Below are 15366 nucleotides of genomic sequence, written 5' to 3' on the forward strand. Positions count from 1 at the left end.
AGACCTTGAGTGGTTTGTTACTGAAAAGAGGTGACATCAGGAATACTGATCCAGGAATGAACAGCTGTGGAAAGCTTTGTAAGAAAGCTACTCCCAAAGTCCTCTTCAGCTGAGCAGCTTCCCTCAGATAAACATGCCTCCATGTATTTTCACAGGCACAGGCTGAGCATTCTAAGCTTGGCTAGAAGTGGCTAGGTTTCTTAATAAATGGATTCACTTATCAGGAGGCACTTATCATTAGGCAATGCAGAATTGTTAACACTCCTTGTTCTCCTTTGTCCTCTGTGCCAGCATTTATGTATTCATCTGAATAAACATACACTGCTGATGTATCAGTTTATCAGTTTCCTTGTTTCCCCAGATGCTTCCTTGTTCCCACTTTCCTTATATTTTTCATGGAAGTGCAAAAGTATTCAGTAGTGTGGCAGGTGAGAGAACCATGGCACAAAGGAAAGGCTAAAGCAGATGACGATGGTCCCCAGCAGATACCCTTGAGGTAAAAGGTGTCTTCAGGTGTTCCTATGTTACCCTCTGCTGCGCAGCAATGTAAGTTAGCTTATTCTCCACACTCTTACAGTAAAAATCAGACACTGGGTGGGTTAAAAATAGACTTGACCAAGGTTGACCAACCCTATTTGGTTGACATGGGACAGAGCAAAGTTCCACTGCAAAACAAAATGCACACACCTAAAAAAATCTCCAAGTTCTCAAAATTGTTACGTTGCAAGCTCAGACCAACTGCACCTGCACTATTTCTCCAAAGAGATAAAGGTATGTGGGAGATACAGGTCATCACAAAGACACCAACACACAGGACGATGCTGATGCGGTTCTGCTCTTCAGCACCCAGAGACTTTCTAGTGGGAATACAGCTCATTTCTCTGCAGAAATTATTCAGTGTGGATAAACACCCTCTTACATACTGCCAACCATTTTCAGTGTCATGACTTCAATACACCTAAATGACCTTTAATACTCAAGGATTTACTTTTCTGGGTAAAAGATTAACAGATTTTGGTCCTGGCATTTGCTCTTCCTGACCCGAAAGCAAGATAAGAGATAGTTCCACCATGAGGCTCCTCCTCACAAACTTCTGCCAAGCAGGACAGTGCACTCTATGGGTCCCTTTTACCAGAGCAACCAAAGCTCCAGATGTTCCTCTTCTCTCTCCCCAACCATCCCTCCTGTCTGGGACAAGGACATTGCTGTCCATTACTTCACAGCCAGGAATACTCTCTGCAGGACTCCACAAAGAAAGTAAAAAAGAGCCAATACAAGACCAGAGCACTAATTAACAACACTAGTGTCCCAAATTAGCTTCTGCTATTAAACGATGAGTAGGATTTTTCTACACTTCCATCTTCAAGATATCTCAAGGATGTTCCAACTCTCCTTCCTTCCTGACATGTATCTCATGTGACTTGGGCTAACTCTGGGCTCCCCTGTTAAACTGAGTGGAGTGAGGGGAGCAAGGGGACCTGTTTAAAAAGGAAATAATGTCCAGCTTTCAAGACAACTTTAGTTTGTTGTTCTCATCTGTCCATATTCATGTGACTTGATCAAAAAGTTAACAAGAGACCAGCCACATTGAAACTAAAATCCCGGTATGAACGTCCAAATTCTTTGTACATTTGGAAATCTCCCGCTGAATCTGACATTGCAGTGTTAGACTAACAGAAATGTGTAGTTTGGGGCCACTGCCTTAATGTCTTCGACATGCTCTCAACAGTGATCTGCATTTCATTTCAAACAAAAACAAGTGACTAAAGCAAGGGATCCTGGCAGCCAACCACACAAGGGTGGCTTATAGTAGTTGTCTCAGTGTAATCAACCCTTTTCCATTTTTAACATAGAAATAATGTCTAAACTATCAATTTGCAAGGGACAGAGCTTCTAAATGGGAATGAACTTTTACTCACAGGTAGAGTTTGCAGGGAATAGTATTAATAAACTCCCCCTTACACTCCCTCCCTCCCGGCCACTCTCCAGAGAAGCAAGCAAATTTATACAGTCATGGGGTTGATTAGACACAGTAATTTTATAAATTTAATTTTGAAGGGTTTGGTTTGGCTGACTCTTAAATTGCAGTCAGAATATACACACAATTGGTCCTGCCTATAGCAGCCATATAGGAGAGTTTAAAAAAAACACAAAACTACACGCTGTCTATAACTTTTCAAGTTTCCTACATACATGTATTTCCTGTCAGCAAGCTGCAGGCAGCTTGCCTTTCAGCTTGTGGAGTTTCTGGATTACCCTTCAGAGAGGCCTCACACCCTCAAGGATTGAGAAAGAAGACAAGATTCATCTCTGGCATTTGGACTCACCCCACCCTGGCCAAGCACAGCACACTGAGGTATCAAAGCCACATTTGGGAGGACCAAAGAGGGACTGTGGATCTCCTCCAAAGAGACTCGGGAACTTTCCCAAGGTCCCCCAAGAAATCTGTGGCAGAACAGAAAATGTCAGCTACTTCCTTAGCACATCTGCATCCCCAAAATGGGTGAACAGGAGTATTCCAGTCTCAGTCATGTAACAAACATACTGTACAAGAGATCTGCTGCAAGACTACCTACAGAGAACACAGTTCTTACTCTGATAGATAGGGGAACTGTAGTTACAAGTACTGTAAGTGCTGGAGGCAAAGCTAATGGGAACAGCTCTGACAACACAAGGAGTTAAGCCAAGCAGGTAAGGATTTCTTTGAAATCCCTCCTGCACATAAAACCATGGCAGGGAAAGCCAAAGGTTACATCCCCCCTGCTCTCAAGTTCTTCCAGATGTCTTAAGTGGGCCACTCACCCACAAGGGTCAAAGGTATGCACATAGCTATCAATCATGCTGGGAAACAAAGTATTTCAAGTAAATTTTGCAGTAAATCAACAGAGGAAAGTAGGGAAGGTTAGCCTCTGCCAAAGTTTTCAGTCCATGTTCCCCCACCTTAAACAAAACAACTGGCTCCTGTCTGTTGTATTACGAACTTTCATTATCATATCTGGGAAAACCTTCCACTGTTAAGGACCGCATCCTCCCACACTACATCTCAGTCATTTGCTGTGCAGTGGAGTGTTATGAAGGTAACTGCAAACCTGTCAGCTTAAGGGTTACACTACAGCAAACACCAACCCTGTGCAATTTCTTGAGAACTTACCACTGACATTAGGAAGGCAAAGCACTCGTATCAACTTTAAAATACGTTGTAAATGCCTCTTAAAAACATTTGATGCAAGAGAAGTGATGTAGGAAACTCTGGCCTTTAGCCAAGTTATGAAATAAATTATGATACACCCAGTAGGTGCATTAATCTAGTTCTGCTATAAATTTTTATTATGAGTTATTATTGATTCATAGCCATAAACAGACTAGATGCTTAAGATCTTTGCCCAAAAGTTTTCAGTCCCAAATCCTGCACTTGGAAAGTCTTGGGCTTACTTCAACATCCAGCAGCAGAACCCATTCATCACAACAGCATCAGCCTACTCATGTTTCTGATTCTATTTGTTCCTGCTGACAGCTGAGTAACACTGGCACCTTACAAATAATCCTTTGATTTGCTGACGTCACATATTCTCTTGGGAGGGTACGTGTAGTCAACATCCCCTACATAAATGGACAGAGCTGATTAACTACCAGTGCTTGGGACATTACAAGCTTAAGTGATGTATGATCACTTACAGTGGCCTAAGAGCCAAATGAGTCAGAAGTAAAGCCCAGGATTCTCTCTAGGTTTCAAGTTACCAAAAGTCTCTTGAAATAGGATCAGCTCTGAAGTAAAAAAAAATGACAGCAACTTCTGAATGTGTTGAAAAAGCTAAGCATTGGGAAGGAAAACTAAAAACTACCATCAAATCCAGTCAAACACACTGTGGTCTTGCAGAGTAATTCTGTTTCAATCACATTCTTGAACTGTCACTGACCAGAGTAACAGGAAAGTTGAGAGATTCAGCAGCAAAATCTAATTCAGTCCTGTCTAAACTACCAAGATGAATTATTCACTAAGCTGTGTGAGGTGCCAGTGCTGCCATGCTGGGTAGTGCTCCTTAATAGAGTTCTATGCAGCATCAGCATGGAGAGCCGCTGCCAGGCCAACAAAAGTTGAAGTCCCAAATGAACAAATTCAGTTTAATGCAGTTACCTGAAGGGAAGTGCCAACCGAACAGGCAACATCTTCTTTAATTAAAGTTGCATAGGAGTGGGGATAGCGAGAAGGACACATCTGATGACTTGGTATAATTCGGCCATAAAAAGAAGACTGGATGCTGATGGTAGTTCTGTGAGGACATCTCAGAGAGACATATTCTCCATCGCAGGCATGGTCAGTATAATTCTTTAGTACTTGTGATATGTAACCTGCAAAAATGACAAAAAAAAACTATCAGTAGTGAAAGGAAGTTAATACTTAGGTGATTTACACCACTGCAGTCTAAGAAACACACAATTTACAAGCAATAAGGGACACAGATTTTATTATTCATCTCACACAAGCAGAAAGGAAAAAGACAATAACATGCCAGGGGTGGAGGCTTGATGGTATGACCTTCAGCCATACTTGGTGGAGGCAACAGTTAGATGCTCCAAACATTTAGTCCAGTCATACCATTTATTTCCATCAGCATATCTATCAAGTTTACAGGAAATGCAGCTGAGCCAGACTCATCATTTAGACACTGCATGCAATTTTTGGACCCCCAATACAAGATAGACTTCCATAATCTGGAGTTAATTTAACAGAGGGTCACCAAGATGGCTGGGAGCTGGAGCACTTGCCCTGTAAGAAATGGCTTGTTCAGCCTGCGGAAGAGACAGCTTTGTGGGAAACTAATAGCAGCCTGCCAGGATCTGTAAGGAGATGGAGCCACACTCTTCACAGTGGTGCATGGTGGGAGAATGAGAGGTAACAGGCACAGATAAGAGAGTTTGAGACCAGATATATGGATATCACTTTTTCATTGTGAGGGTAGTCAAGCAATAGAGCAGGTTGCCCAGAAAAGTTGTGCAACCTACATCCTGGGAGGTTTTCAAGACCTCACCAGATAAAGCTTTGAGCAACCTGGTCTGACCTGCTCAAAGCTGGGCCTACTTAGACCAGGTGTCCCAAGGCCTTGACCGGTTCTGAATATCTCTAAGGATAGGGTCTCCACAACCTGTCTGAGTAACCTGTGCCAATGCTTAACAATTTTTACAATGAAAATTTTTTCTTTACATGCAATTGGAATTTACCATGTTATGACTTTTTTTTTTTTTGTTCCCCCTGGTTCTTCCATTGTACATTTCAGATAAAAGACTGGTTCCATTTCCTCCATACCTTTAGGTAGTGTAAAACAGTAATTAGATCCCACCCTCCTTATTCTTTACTTCTCCTATATGAACAGAGCAGCTCCCTCGGACTCTTATTTATTGTATGGTCCAGTACTCTTGCCTTCTTGGCAGCCAAAGGGATTTTTCTGGATCTCAACATCTTTGCTATATTGAGGTGCCAGCTTGGTATACAATTACCCTTCATTACTGCAAGGTGCACTGCTTCCTCACATTCATCATCCTATCTTCCAAGACATGATAACGGACACAGGGAAGCACAATTCATGTGGTTTGAAAGAATTCACATGGCTTTCTCAGAATCATCTCTAGCTATCCTTGTAGATATATGTATAGGGTATACTTACTCCACTAAGTTAAACACTCCCTGGCCTTTTCTCTGTCTCTAAGGCCATATCCAGCAACTTCCTTTTACTCTCCAAAATAGAACACTTACATCCAGAACTTTGAAGGGGAATAGTTCTGTTTCCATACCAACACTGAAACGTAGCTCAAGACTTGTGAGAAAGACAAAGGTCAAGATGCCCAAAACACCTGTAATTATTGTTCTCAGAGATAACTAACACACACTAATTTAGCTTCAGAATTCAAGCTGCACTATGAGGGCTGGATCCTCTGATTCCTCTAAATTTTAGTTCTTATTTAACAGTTCTGTTGCTACAGTGCCTCAAGGTGTGTGCCAAATAGATACTTACTCAAATCAACATAGTAATTTCCAAGTCCCCAGGGCTGCATTTGCTCATAAGAAAAAGGCTGAGACACAGCCCCAGTAATTAGAGTGACAAGGATGCATCAGATCATGGAATAGCACTATTTAATTTAGTTCTTTTATCTCACTTGTTCAAGAAAGCACTTTGGGAATAAAATGAAGTACTGGAGTGCAACTCTTTTCCCAGTCAGTAAAATACATGCTCTGTGTGATGCTGTCCACCTAGTCCTGCAGTCAGATCAGCCCTTTTCCATGGAAAGTAGGGCAATCATACAAGATGCGCATCAGGACAAGCAAACTGCAAGCAAAATCAGAATATAACACAAAATATTAAACCCTAATTTCCATGCTGTTACTCCAGCATTAGGACTTTTCCCTGAGGCTGACCTATTAAGGAGCCAGAGAAATACAACCAAGACGAAGTCAAGACTCTACTGGACTCTCTGGATATTCAATTATTCTGTCAGAACCACCATCCTGGAACATGCCTTTCACATTACCAATTCAGGATCAGGGAAGACTTCAACCCTTGCAATTAGTGCAGATCACTTGTTGAAACAACTCCTTCCTCTCATCTTCTATCAGCAATCTTAAAATAACTGAAGTTCATTCAAGCTCAAGATATTGAAGGGATTGAACACTTTGATGGTTTCTGGCTAATAATAAACGAAGCACAGTATCTGAAACATCTGGCACTGGCCGCTGTCAGAGAGAAGATACTGGATTAAGCATGGACATGATCAGGGTTGACATGATGATCTTCAAAGAGCAAAAGGAAGCAGCTGTAGAGAATTACTGCACTTTTTTTCCCCTTTAAGTGTTCCAAATTTGCATTACATTCATTGCTAGTTCTTTTGCAAGCGTTGGCATTTTGTTACCCATTGATTCATGGTTCTTACCCAAAACCTGAATTGTTTTCAGCATCCTTGCTGAATTTTTGATAACAAGTCTCCAGTGACATTTTGTACCACTGCATGGTGCCAGGGAGGATATTACTGGGATGCTCTTTACTGAATTAAATGCATAAACATGTAGCAAATGCCAGGTGTTTGAGGACTTCAATGGCACTTGTATACCAAGGTAAGAAGCCCTCCATAAGGACACAAGGTATAGCTTACAGAACTCTTAGACTCCTTCCTGGCAAGCACAAATAAATCTCTTTTGGATAGCTGCAAGAAACTATTTTAGTTTAGGAAAATGATACAGCAGATCACCAATCAGTTATTCATAAACCACAGAATATAAGTCAAGAAACTGAGATAATAAACATATTATCAAATATGTTACCATTCCCCATCAAGTGTATGTCTCTGCATTATGGGATATAAGCTACAGTCTTACAAGTACCCAGTCAAAACAAACGTAAGGTAGGTTGGTTTTAAAGATGGCCAAAGACATTTGCCTCTCCTTTTTTCACCCTCAAATTCTGGGATGTGATATCACCATTTTCATATCCAGGACCTGAAAGGAACCAATTATTTGAGGAAAACATTCCAGCTGTACTGCTACAGTCAAATTTACCCTATTTTGTTATAGCTCATCCAAAGCGGAAGTGACATAAATTCTCATGATTTTATCAGGAAATTTTTTAGTGGCTCACTTATTAGCCTGTGTAGCAAAGAAAATGCTAGAGCAGGTAGCAGTTTGAGCATTTCTTCAAAAATGTATATTTCATTTGAAAGTCTGGTAAAAGCATAAAATAAATTTAAAGCATTAAGCCACCCCAACTTTTCCAAATGCTATACATTCTGAAAATCTGGGATAACAAAAATAATGTCAAAATCTTTTGAGTTTAGCACTTCTCTTCTTTCAAGGATTGTGTTGAGGACATGGAATCTTTGCTGGTGGACATCCACACTCCTAAATTAAATCAATGTATAGGAATCAAGTGCTAAACAACTCCGATTCAAGAGACCAGTGTCACTACCAAAGCAGGGATTTACACTCCAAAGACAGACTAACCAAAAGAAGTAGATCACAAAAACAATAGGTCAGTTTCCCTCTAACAAGAGAGACATTTGCCTTTCACACACCACTTGCAATTTATTTTTCCAAAGTCCAGATTTCGACTCCTGTCAGTCATCAGCAATTAACTTCACTCTTTGCCATATAAAACACTTAATGATGAATGTAACTCTATCCCATCCAGCAATGTCAGTTCCCAAGAACCATTTTCACCATTACCTCTCCAGGGAACTGTTGCTCGGTTCTCATCCAACAGACAGCTCTAACCCTTAACACACATACAGATTAGAGAAAAATAACAGTTTCATACAGAATATCATCATTTTACAGGTACTGTAAATCTAATCATAATTCTTTACTTACTGTCATAGAGCAACAGCCCTGCCTTTTTCAAATCAAAGCAACTAATAGAGTTGCTTCACAAAAGCACAGATGACATAAGAGCTTCCATCACCTCCAAATGCAGGGTAGTAGAGTATGCAAACACACATTCATACATCCTTTTTAACCATGGTTATCTAAAAGCAGTAAGTCCTCTTCTGCTTCCACTCAATATAGTTCTACTTTTGATTCACAAGGGCCATAGCAACACACCAACTCATCAGTTATCAGAGGAATTTTAATTTCATCTTTCACCAGGAAACATCTCTGTGGGTGTGTGCTGTAGGAACAGAGACAATCACAACAAAACTAACTCTTTGTACAGTTTGGTATGATCTGAAACTTCTAATAAATTACAAGGAAATTCAAATGATTTTAACAGTTAATGAACTACTACACATAATTCAAGCCAGAGCTTCACTGATATCTGCATCAAGTTATATCTAAGCTATAGTACCGTCTTCTTAAAATATCCAATTCTGAGCTTTTGCAGTTACACTTATAGTAGTATATACGTATAACAAAAAAACCCAACATATTGAATAATTAACATTATATTTAGAAACAAGTGATTTCCATTTTCTGAAACGCACACAGTCAGTGCAATTGACTGTGCTAGTGAATAAAACATTGTCCTGCTCCTGGCTGACACAGATTCTTTTATTTTTAATCCTGGGTTGGTTTTTTTTTTTGGTGGTGCCAGTATTTACTGTTCTATTCTCCTAGTTTCCTCACCTTCCTTGCAGACGTTTTAAGATTCTAAACGTGAAACAGAACTTTCTTTCAGGAGACTCCTTAATCAGATACTTTTTCTGGAGCTCAGACTACCCCTGTACCACACTGGTTTTCAGATAGGTTGTGGAGTGGAGAATTTCAGCTTATTCTTTATATGCAGAACACTGATACTCATAATATCTCACAGAAACAGTGCTAAGCCAGTGGAATAGAATAACAGGCCACGAGGACAGGCCAACAGGGCTGAAATGTGATCCCAGGCAAGGCTCAAAGCCAGAGCAAGTAACTCAATGAATGCATTTCATACCAGGCATTACTGATAATCCTGTGGTTGCAGTAGTAAAAGCAGCTCGCTCAAATCACAGAGCAGCCTAGTACGGACAAGTGGGGTTTGTTTTGCATTGTTACTAATACCGGAGGTTAAAACTTGCTGTTACAAACCTTCCACAGAGAGATTTGCTTTCACTTCAGCTACTCCCCAGCCCTTTCACCTTTCAGATACCACACAACACTGAATAAACTTGAACATCGTGTAAGCATACTTAGGAAAATATTCTTATTTTAATTCAACAATTCCTTGCCCACTGTCTGATCTTATGTACTGCAGTTGCAGCTCTGAACAGTATCCAGTGTTACCTTAGCAAAATAGCTTTAAAACAAGAGTGAATTTAGAACTGCAGCTGAGTGCCAGCATTTCAAGGCTAAACAAGGTAACATTTTGTAAAACCTGAATGGTAGTATTTCATAATGGGCTAGTGTAAGGATGAGAAGGGAGTGGAAATTAGATTGGTGAAGGCTAGAGGTGACAGGAATAAAAATGTGATGGTTTTAAACTCTGCAGACTTGAATGTAGGTCAGATACTAGTGAGGATTACTGTTAATCATTCCCTTAAATTTACTAACTGTAAACTCCTATAGAATTCAATAAACCACTACAGCCCTTCCACAGCCTGCTGCTATAGCTCTGGGGAATTTAATAAGCAAGTCCAACTGCAAGTATTTTGGCCCTAGAACTTTAAAGAATCACTCTAAAAATCCAATTCTAATCCAATACAATATTGTCTGCTATTTCAACATGATGTTCTTTGAATGACCCATAAATCTATGATTTCTTGAGAACTTACTTTTTTCTAAAACAAGTTTTTAAAACCTTTATGGCTATGAAGATTGTTTGGGTTTTTTTTCTGATCTTTTACAATTTGAAAAGGCAAATGAATAGAGTTTAAAAAATTGTCTTTCTAGATGAGAGTAAATTTAGCCTGGAAGAGCCTCCTACAGGTGATCTAGCACAAACTGCTGCTCAGAGTAGGGCCAATATAGAAGTGAGATCAAGCTGCTCAGCGCCTTGTTCAGCCTTGAGCAAGTACTGCAAGGACAGGAATTCTCTGACATGCTTCACTACCCTTCTGATTAAAGCACTTTTTTTTCCAAATAAGTGCTCAGAATTTCCCCTGTTACAACTCATGTCTGTTGCCTCTTGACTTTTTATTTTGCACCTGAGAGGAACCTTGCTTTGGTTTATGTATGACCATTTTCAGGAAGCATCTGGATACCCCTTAATCTCTTCTTCTCCAGCTTCTCCTCCTATGGCATGTGCTCTAACCCCAAACTATCCTACTAGCCCTCCACTGGACTCCCTCCAGTTTGTCAGAGTTTCTCTTATAATCCTGTACCAGTATCGTGATCTGCAATTCTAGGGGCTGACCACTCAATTCCTCTGGATACAAGGACTTTTTAAAAAAACTCTTGCTTTACTAGCTGTATGGTTGCAGGCAGCCACAATGTCTAAAGGAATTTGACAGTACAGAGAATTGGGCTGGAAGGAGCTGCCCAGGATTTCACCAATTTGCAACCCTCTCTCCAGCTGCTTATTCCTGCTCCTTTATTTCAGATCAAAGCCTCTTCCGTTGATCTGTTTGTATGAGGATGTATGGGGTCTCAGTGACAGCAACCAGAGTCAGACCGCAGGTCCATGCATGTGTCTGGCTAGCAAACAGAGCAAGTGAGGTGAGACATACATATAATGCATCTGTCTCTGATCACTAGTGACTGTCAAGCTGGACCAGCTGGCGTGTAGAATAAGAGCTTTGGGAGCCAGGTGTGAAAGTGGCCACAGGTCTAGGTCAAATACTGGAGAGACCAGACAACCTGCGAGTTTGCTAGAGGAGAGACCAGAAGGCCCAGGCCAGTTACGGGAAGACAACTGAGAGACATGCCTGCATGCACACATCTGTGTGAGGTGACTGGAGTAGAGTGGACCAGACCCATGAACAAGCTATTACATGGACCATCTAAGGCCAGTTACTGGGGGGGATCCACATCATATGTATGCATGCATATTTTCTCCCAGCGTGTTTTCATCCTGATCAACCAGAAAGAGGAATAGGATGAGGTTGCTGGTGCTGTTGTGTTTGCATGAATGCTGTTTCTACCTGTGTTGATCCGAGTGGCCTGAGACACACAAATCTCTACTGGCAATAGCTGTTCAGCATCACTGTTGCCTGCACCTGGGAACACAGAGTGTTCACGGCCTTGCCTTTATCAGGCTACCTGATCTAGCAATTCCTAACACTTCCCACTAAAAATTCCATTTATGTGTGTACATGTGTGAAGATATTATATGCAGACAAACATACACACGTGTTAAAAAACCAGAAACGACAAGCACCTAACTTTGCAGAGTATTTTTCCTAGTTTAAGTTACAGGAGAAGCCTGAACCCCACTGTAACTGTAGAGTTAATTTTTTGCAGCACTAAAATTTTTAGAACACTTTGTTAAAATAGTATTATAGCATTATAAATATTAATACATTATATAATTAATATGTTGGTGTTACAGCATTATAAATATTAAAGTCTAATTGCAAAAAGTATAACTTCGCATGCATTAGTACACATTATGTGTCAATTATATAAAAGCACATTGCACATAGCACAATCATATTTATAATATATATCGTCTAGCATAACCTAAAGATAATTACCAGGTCACCTTGAGAAGCTTTATGGGGTTCAGTACTCAGAAAATGAGAGGTATAATGTTAGGAGTGATTCAGTGTATACTACTTACAGCCCAAAAAGATGAATTCCATGCACTATAGACAGCCCAAAAAGATGAATTCCATGCACTATAGACAAGCTAGGCAGTATTTTATTCTAGTGATACAGCTGCAGTAAGGGTTAAGGTCATCACTTTATAGCTGAAGGAACTACGTGGGTGATACTTCCTGAGCAGCTTCAATTGGCTTTCCCTCCTTGGCTGTCAACCAAGTACTTTCCAAACACAGTCATCACACAAACAAATCACTATGGCCTTGCTATTGCATTCTAGGTAGTGATAAAGAGCTCACACCACCAGGGGTCATGTAGCTCTTCTAAATTAAGTTATAACAGGTTTATTATACTGAAAAGACAGTTTTCTCTAGGTGGCTTATATACAAGAGATTTTTACAGAAAAACTACAGTGATTATAATTAGGCTGCCATAATGATGCTCATATAATTTTCCATAGTAAATGTAGTCACATGGGGACACACTTGCAGAACTACCAAGCCACCTTTGCTGGTAAACTTCCTCATAGAGACAAACTTCACTGGTGTTTATTCTGACTTTCAGTTCCACAATAAAGTCCTTTTGATCCCACCCTTTTCTGTAGCAATTCGTATGGAAAACAAATTTTCCCTTGGAAATCAACATCATTACAAATCTATATGCAAATGGAAACACCCTAGCTAAGAAAAAAGAAATCCCAAAGCTTGGTGCCTTCCTGCAGCCCTAGTCAGTTCTGCCTGCAGAGAAGTTCAGGAGCTCAGACAAGATCTGTCCCCACACAGCCTGCTCCCAGGGGATGCTGATGCTCAACCTTTCCTACAAGAATTAGTGGGTTTTGTGGCAAGAGACTGACAGCTTTTCTGCACCAGTCACTAAAATTGCTGATATCAAATTCGTGCCATTTCTTAAGGGCCAGGGACCAACTTATTCATGTGCTGCTAAAGTGATTTAACAACATAATATTCTTCTGTAACAGCAAAAGGAGTCAGGAGCTGGATCCATCCACTTCCCTCAGCACAAGCTCTGAGCTCACTGAATGTCTTACTACTTATTCAAGAGGCCAAGAAGATTTTACAGTGATCAACATCTTAGACCACTTAACCCAAAATATAGAATAGAATAGCACAACATAGAATTTGCACTTCCATGACTTGTGCAGTCAATCTGCAATCATTGTCCCACTCTATCCACACCCAGAGAAGCAACAGCTTACAAGTCTCTGCAAGGCACCCCTTTATCTCCATCAAATTTCTTCTTGGGCCCTCCTTAGCCATATCACCCACAGAGGAGTCAATGCTGGTGAGCACAGTGCCTGACAGCAGTCTTCTGATGCACCCTCATTCCCAGAGAATGTACCTTTTGTTTTTGCTTCTAGTATTGTGAAAGCACAGGGTTTACAAGATCACCACATACCTAAGAAGATTCAGTTCCAAATGTTGTCTAAAAATAGGAGATACTCAGCATCTGTCATGAAAGCAGCTGCTGTGCATCAGGTCTCTGGTAAGGTCTGTGAGAGCGCCTTTATGTCCCCATGCAGTGTGACAGTAAGAAACAGAGCACCAACCAACAGAAAAGGTTGGGTACTGTCCAATTTGATCAAAACACAGACTTCCATCATTGCAAACATAGGGGGAAGGGTTTGTTTCTGTATTAGAAACAGGCAGCAAGGGAAATATATATCAGTCTTGCTATAACTATGTGTGTCTGCAGAGCTATAGCAGAAGTGCCTAAAGGCAACCTGGCCTTTGCATACAGCTTTACTAGGAGCAACAGGAAGTATTCTATTACCACCTAAACTGAAAGAAAGCTTTTGCACAGCATATCACACTATGACATGGAACAAAGAAAACAGTTGTTTGACCACACAAGTGACAGACAAGACTTCATCCACACTGACCAATTCTTTAAGAAAATCAAGAACTAAGCCATGACAATCTGACAAGGGCTAAGAAACACCAACACTAAATAAACAGGTTTCTGCCCATTCAGGATAACTTCTTCTGGCAAGACTATGAGTACAGAGAGATGGCAGCTTTGTTTAGACCAGGGCAAATGGCAGGAGTGAAGGCAAAAGTGCATAACCCTATGGGAGCTGCTGCTAAAGCCATCACAAGTAGATGGGAGCGCTTTGCACACAGTGCCAGGAGCCAGCTCTGGGGCTCTTAGAGAGCCCTACATCTCTGAAAAAAGTAGATTTCAACTGGCAGGTCACATTGCTGAACAATTCCTGTTACTCCAGAGAGCAAATCCGAAATCCTGTTACCTTGCATGAAATGATGCAGTGTGACTTAAATGTATAAATACCATCTTAGCAGTGAAGAGTTATCCTACAGAAAAAACTTCCAATCAGGCTGTAGTCACTCTCACCGATTTCAACTCTGCCACGGTCATTTCTATTAGAATTTTTTTTTATTGCAAACTGTGAAATTCAAGGCCTCCTCATTTGACATTGTGTCATAAGGGCAGGGGATAGGCAATTTTCCTGCTCAAGTAGGTCAAATCACTCTGGATTGGCTTTGCATCTTAGAAATTTTTCCACTGAAGAAGCAGGAAACATTTAGGACAATGACAAATTGTTGTCTGTGGTGGAAGGTGTTGCAGAATGGCTCTAAGAGCAAGGCAATGGAGCCTTAGAGGCCTGTGCGAGCAAGGCAAGGGGCAGGCCCCACAGGTAACTGGAAACCAGACATGGGAGGAGAATGTGGAGGAAGCTGTGTGGGGCTAACCAATACTGTTATACCAAGAAGGAGTGGCTGAATACCACTCCTATATATGTGTGAACTGCGTCACAAATAAAGTAGAAGTTTGCTTATCACCCATATTGGGTTGGCCTGTCTGCTTCTCCTCGCCGCTTACAGGAAGGGGTACATACTGCTCACAGACATACAATGTGAGCTCTGCTGAGACACTGTGGAGAATCCACACTTGTCATTCCACTCCAATCTAGAGACCTTGTGCGCAATTCTTTCACAACTCACTTCCCAAGAAAATTCAAAAATTAGGCCTTGTTTCCAACAAGCTTGTTTCCAACAGTGGAATTTTAACATATACTTCTTCCTTCTGCTTTCAATTCCATATTTTATTTACTTATTCACGGTAGATTTGACAAATTCAGTGAAAGCCACGGCTCCAGAATGAACCTGCATCCTTTTCCCCAGGACCTGCAACAAGAACTATGATGCTGCCTCTGCATGACTTTCACCTGTGAA

At 40.8% G+C, this 15366-nt stretch overlaps 1 protein-coding gene across 3 annotated transcripts in view; it reads right to left on the reverse strand.

Annotated features, from left to right (window-relative positions):
- EVA1A (eva-1 homolog A, regulator of programmed cell death) overlaps positions 1-15366 on the reverse strand; it is a 202963-nt gene that overhangs the window by 142808 nt on the left and 44789 nt on the right. For all 3 annotated transcript variants that reach the window (XM_057427660.1, XM_057427657.1, XM_057427659.1), the window contains exon 2: positions 4136-4350. In XM_057427660.1, coding sequence (XP_057283643.1) covers positions 4136-4350 — 215 coding nt within the window. The remainder of the gene's footprint in view (positions 1-4135; positions 4351-15366) is intronic.

Source organism: Pezoporus wallicus, unplaced genomic scaffold, assembly GCF_028554395.1.
Source record: "Pezoporus wallicus isolate ANWC-B61680 ecotype Strahan unplaced genomic scaffold, APGP_CSIRO_Pwel_v1 contig_6464, whole genome shotgun sequence".
NCBI classification, from domain to species: Eukaryota; Metazoa; Chordata; class Aves; order Psittaciformes; family Psittacidae; genus Pezoporus; species Pezoporus wallicus.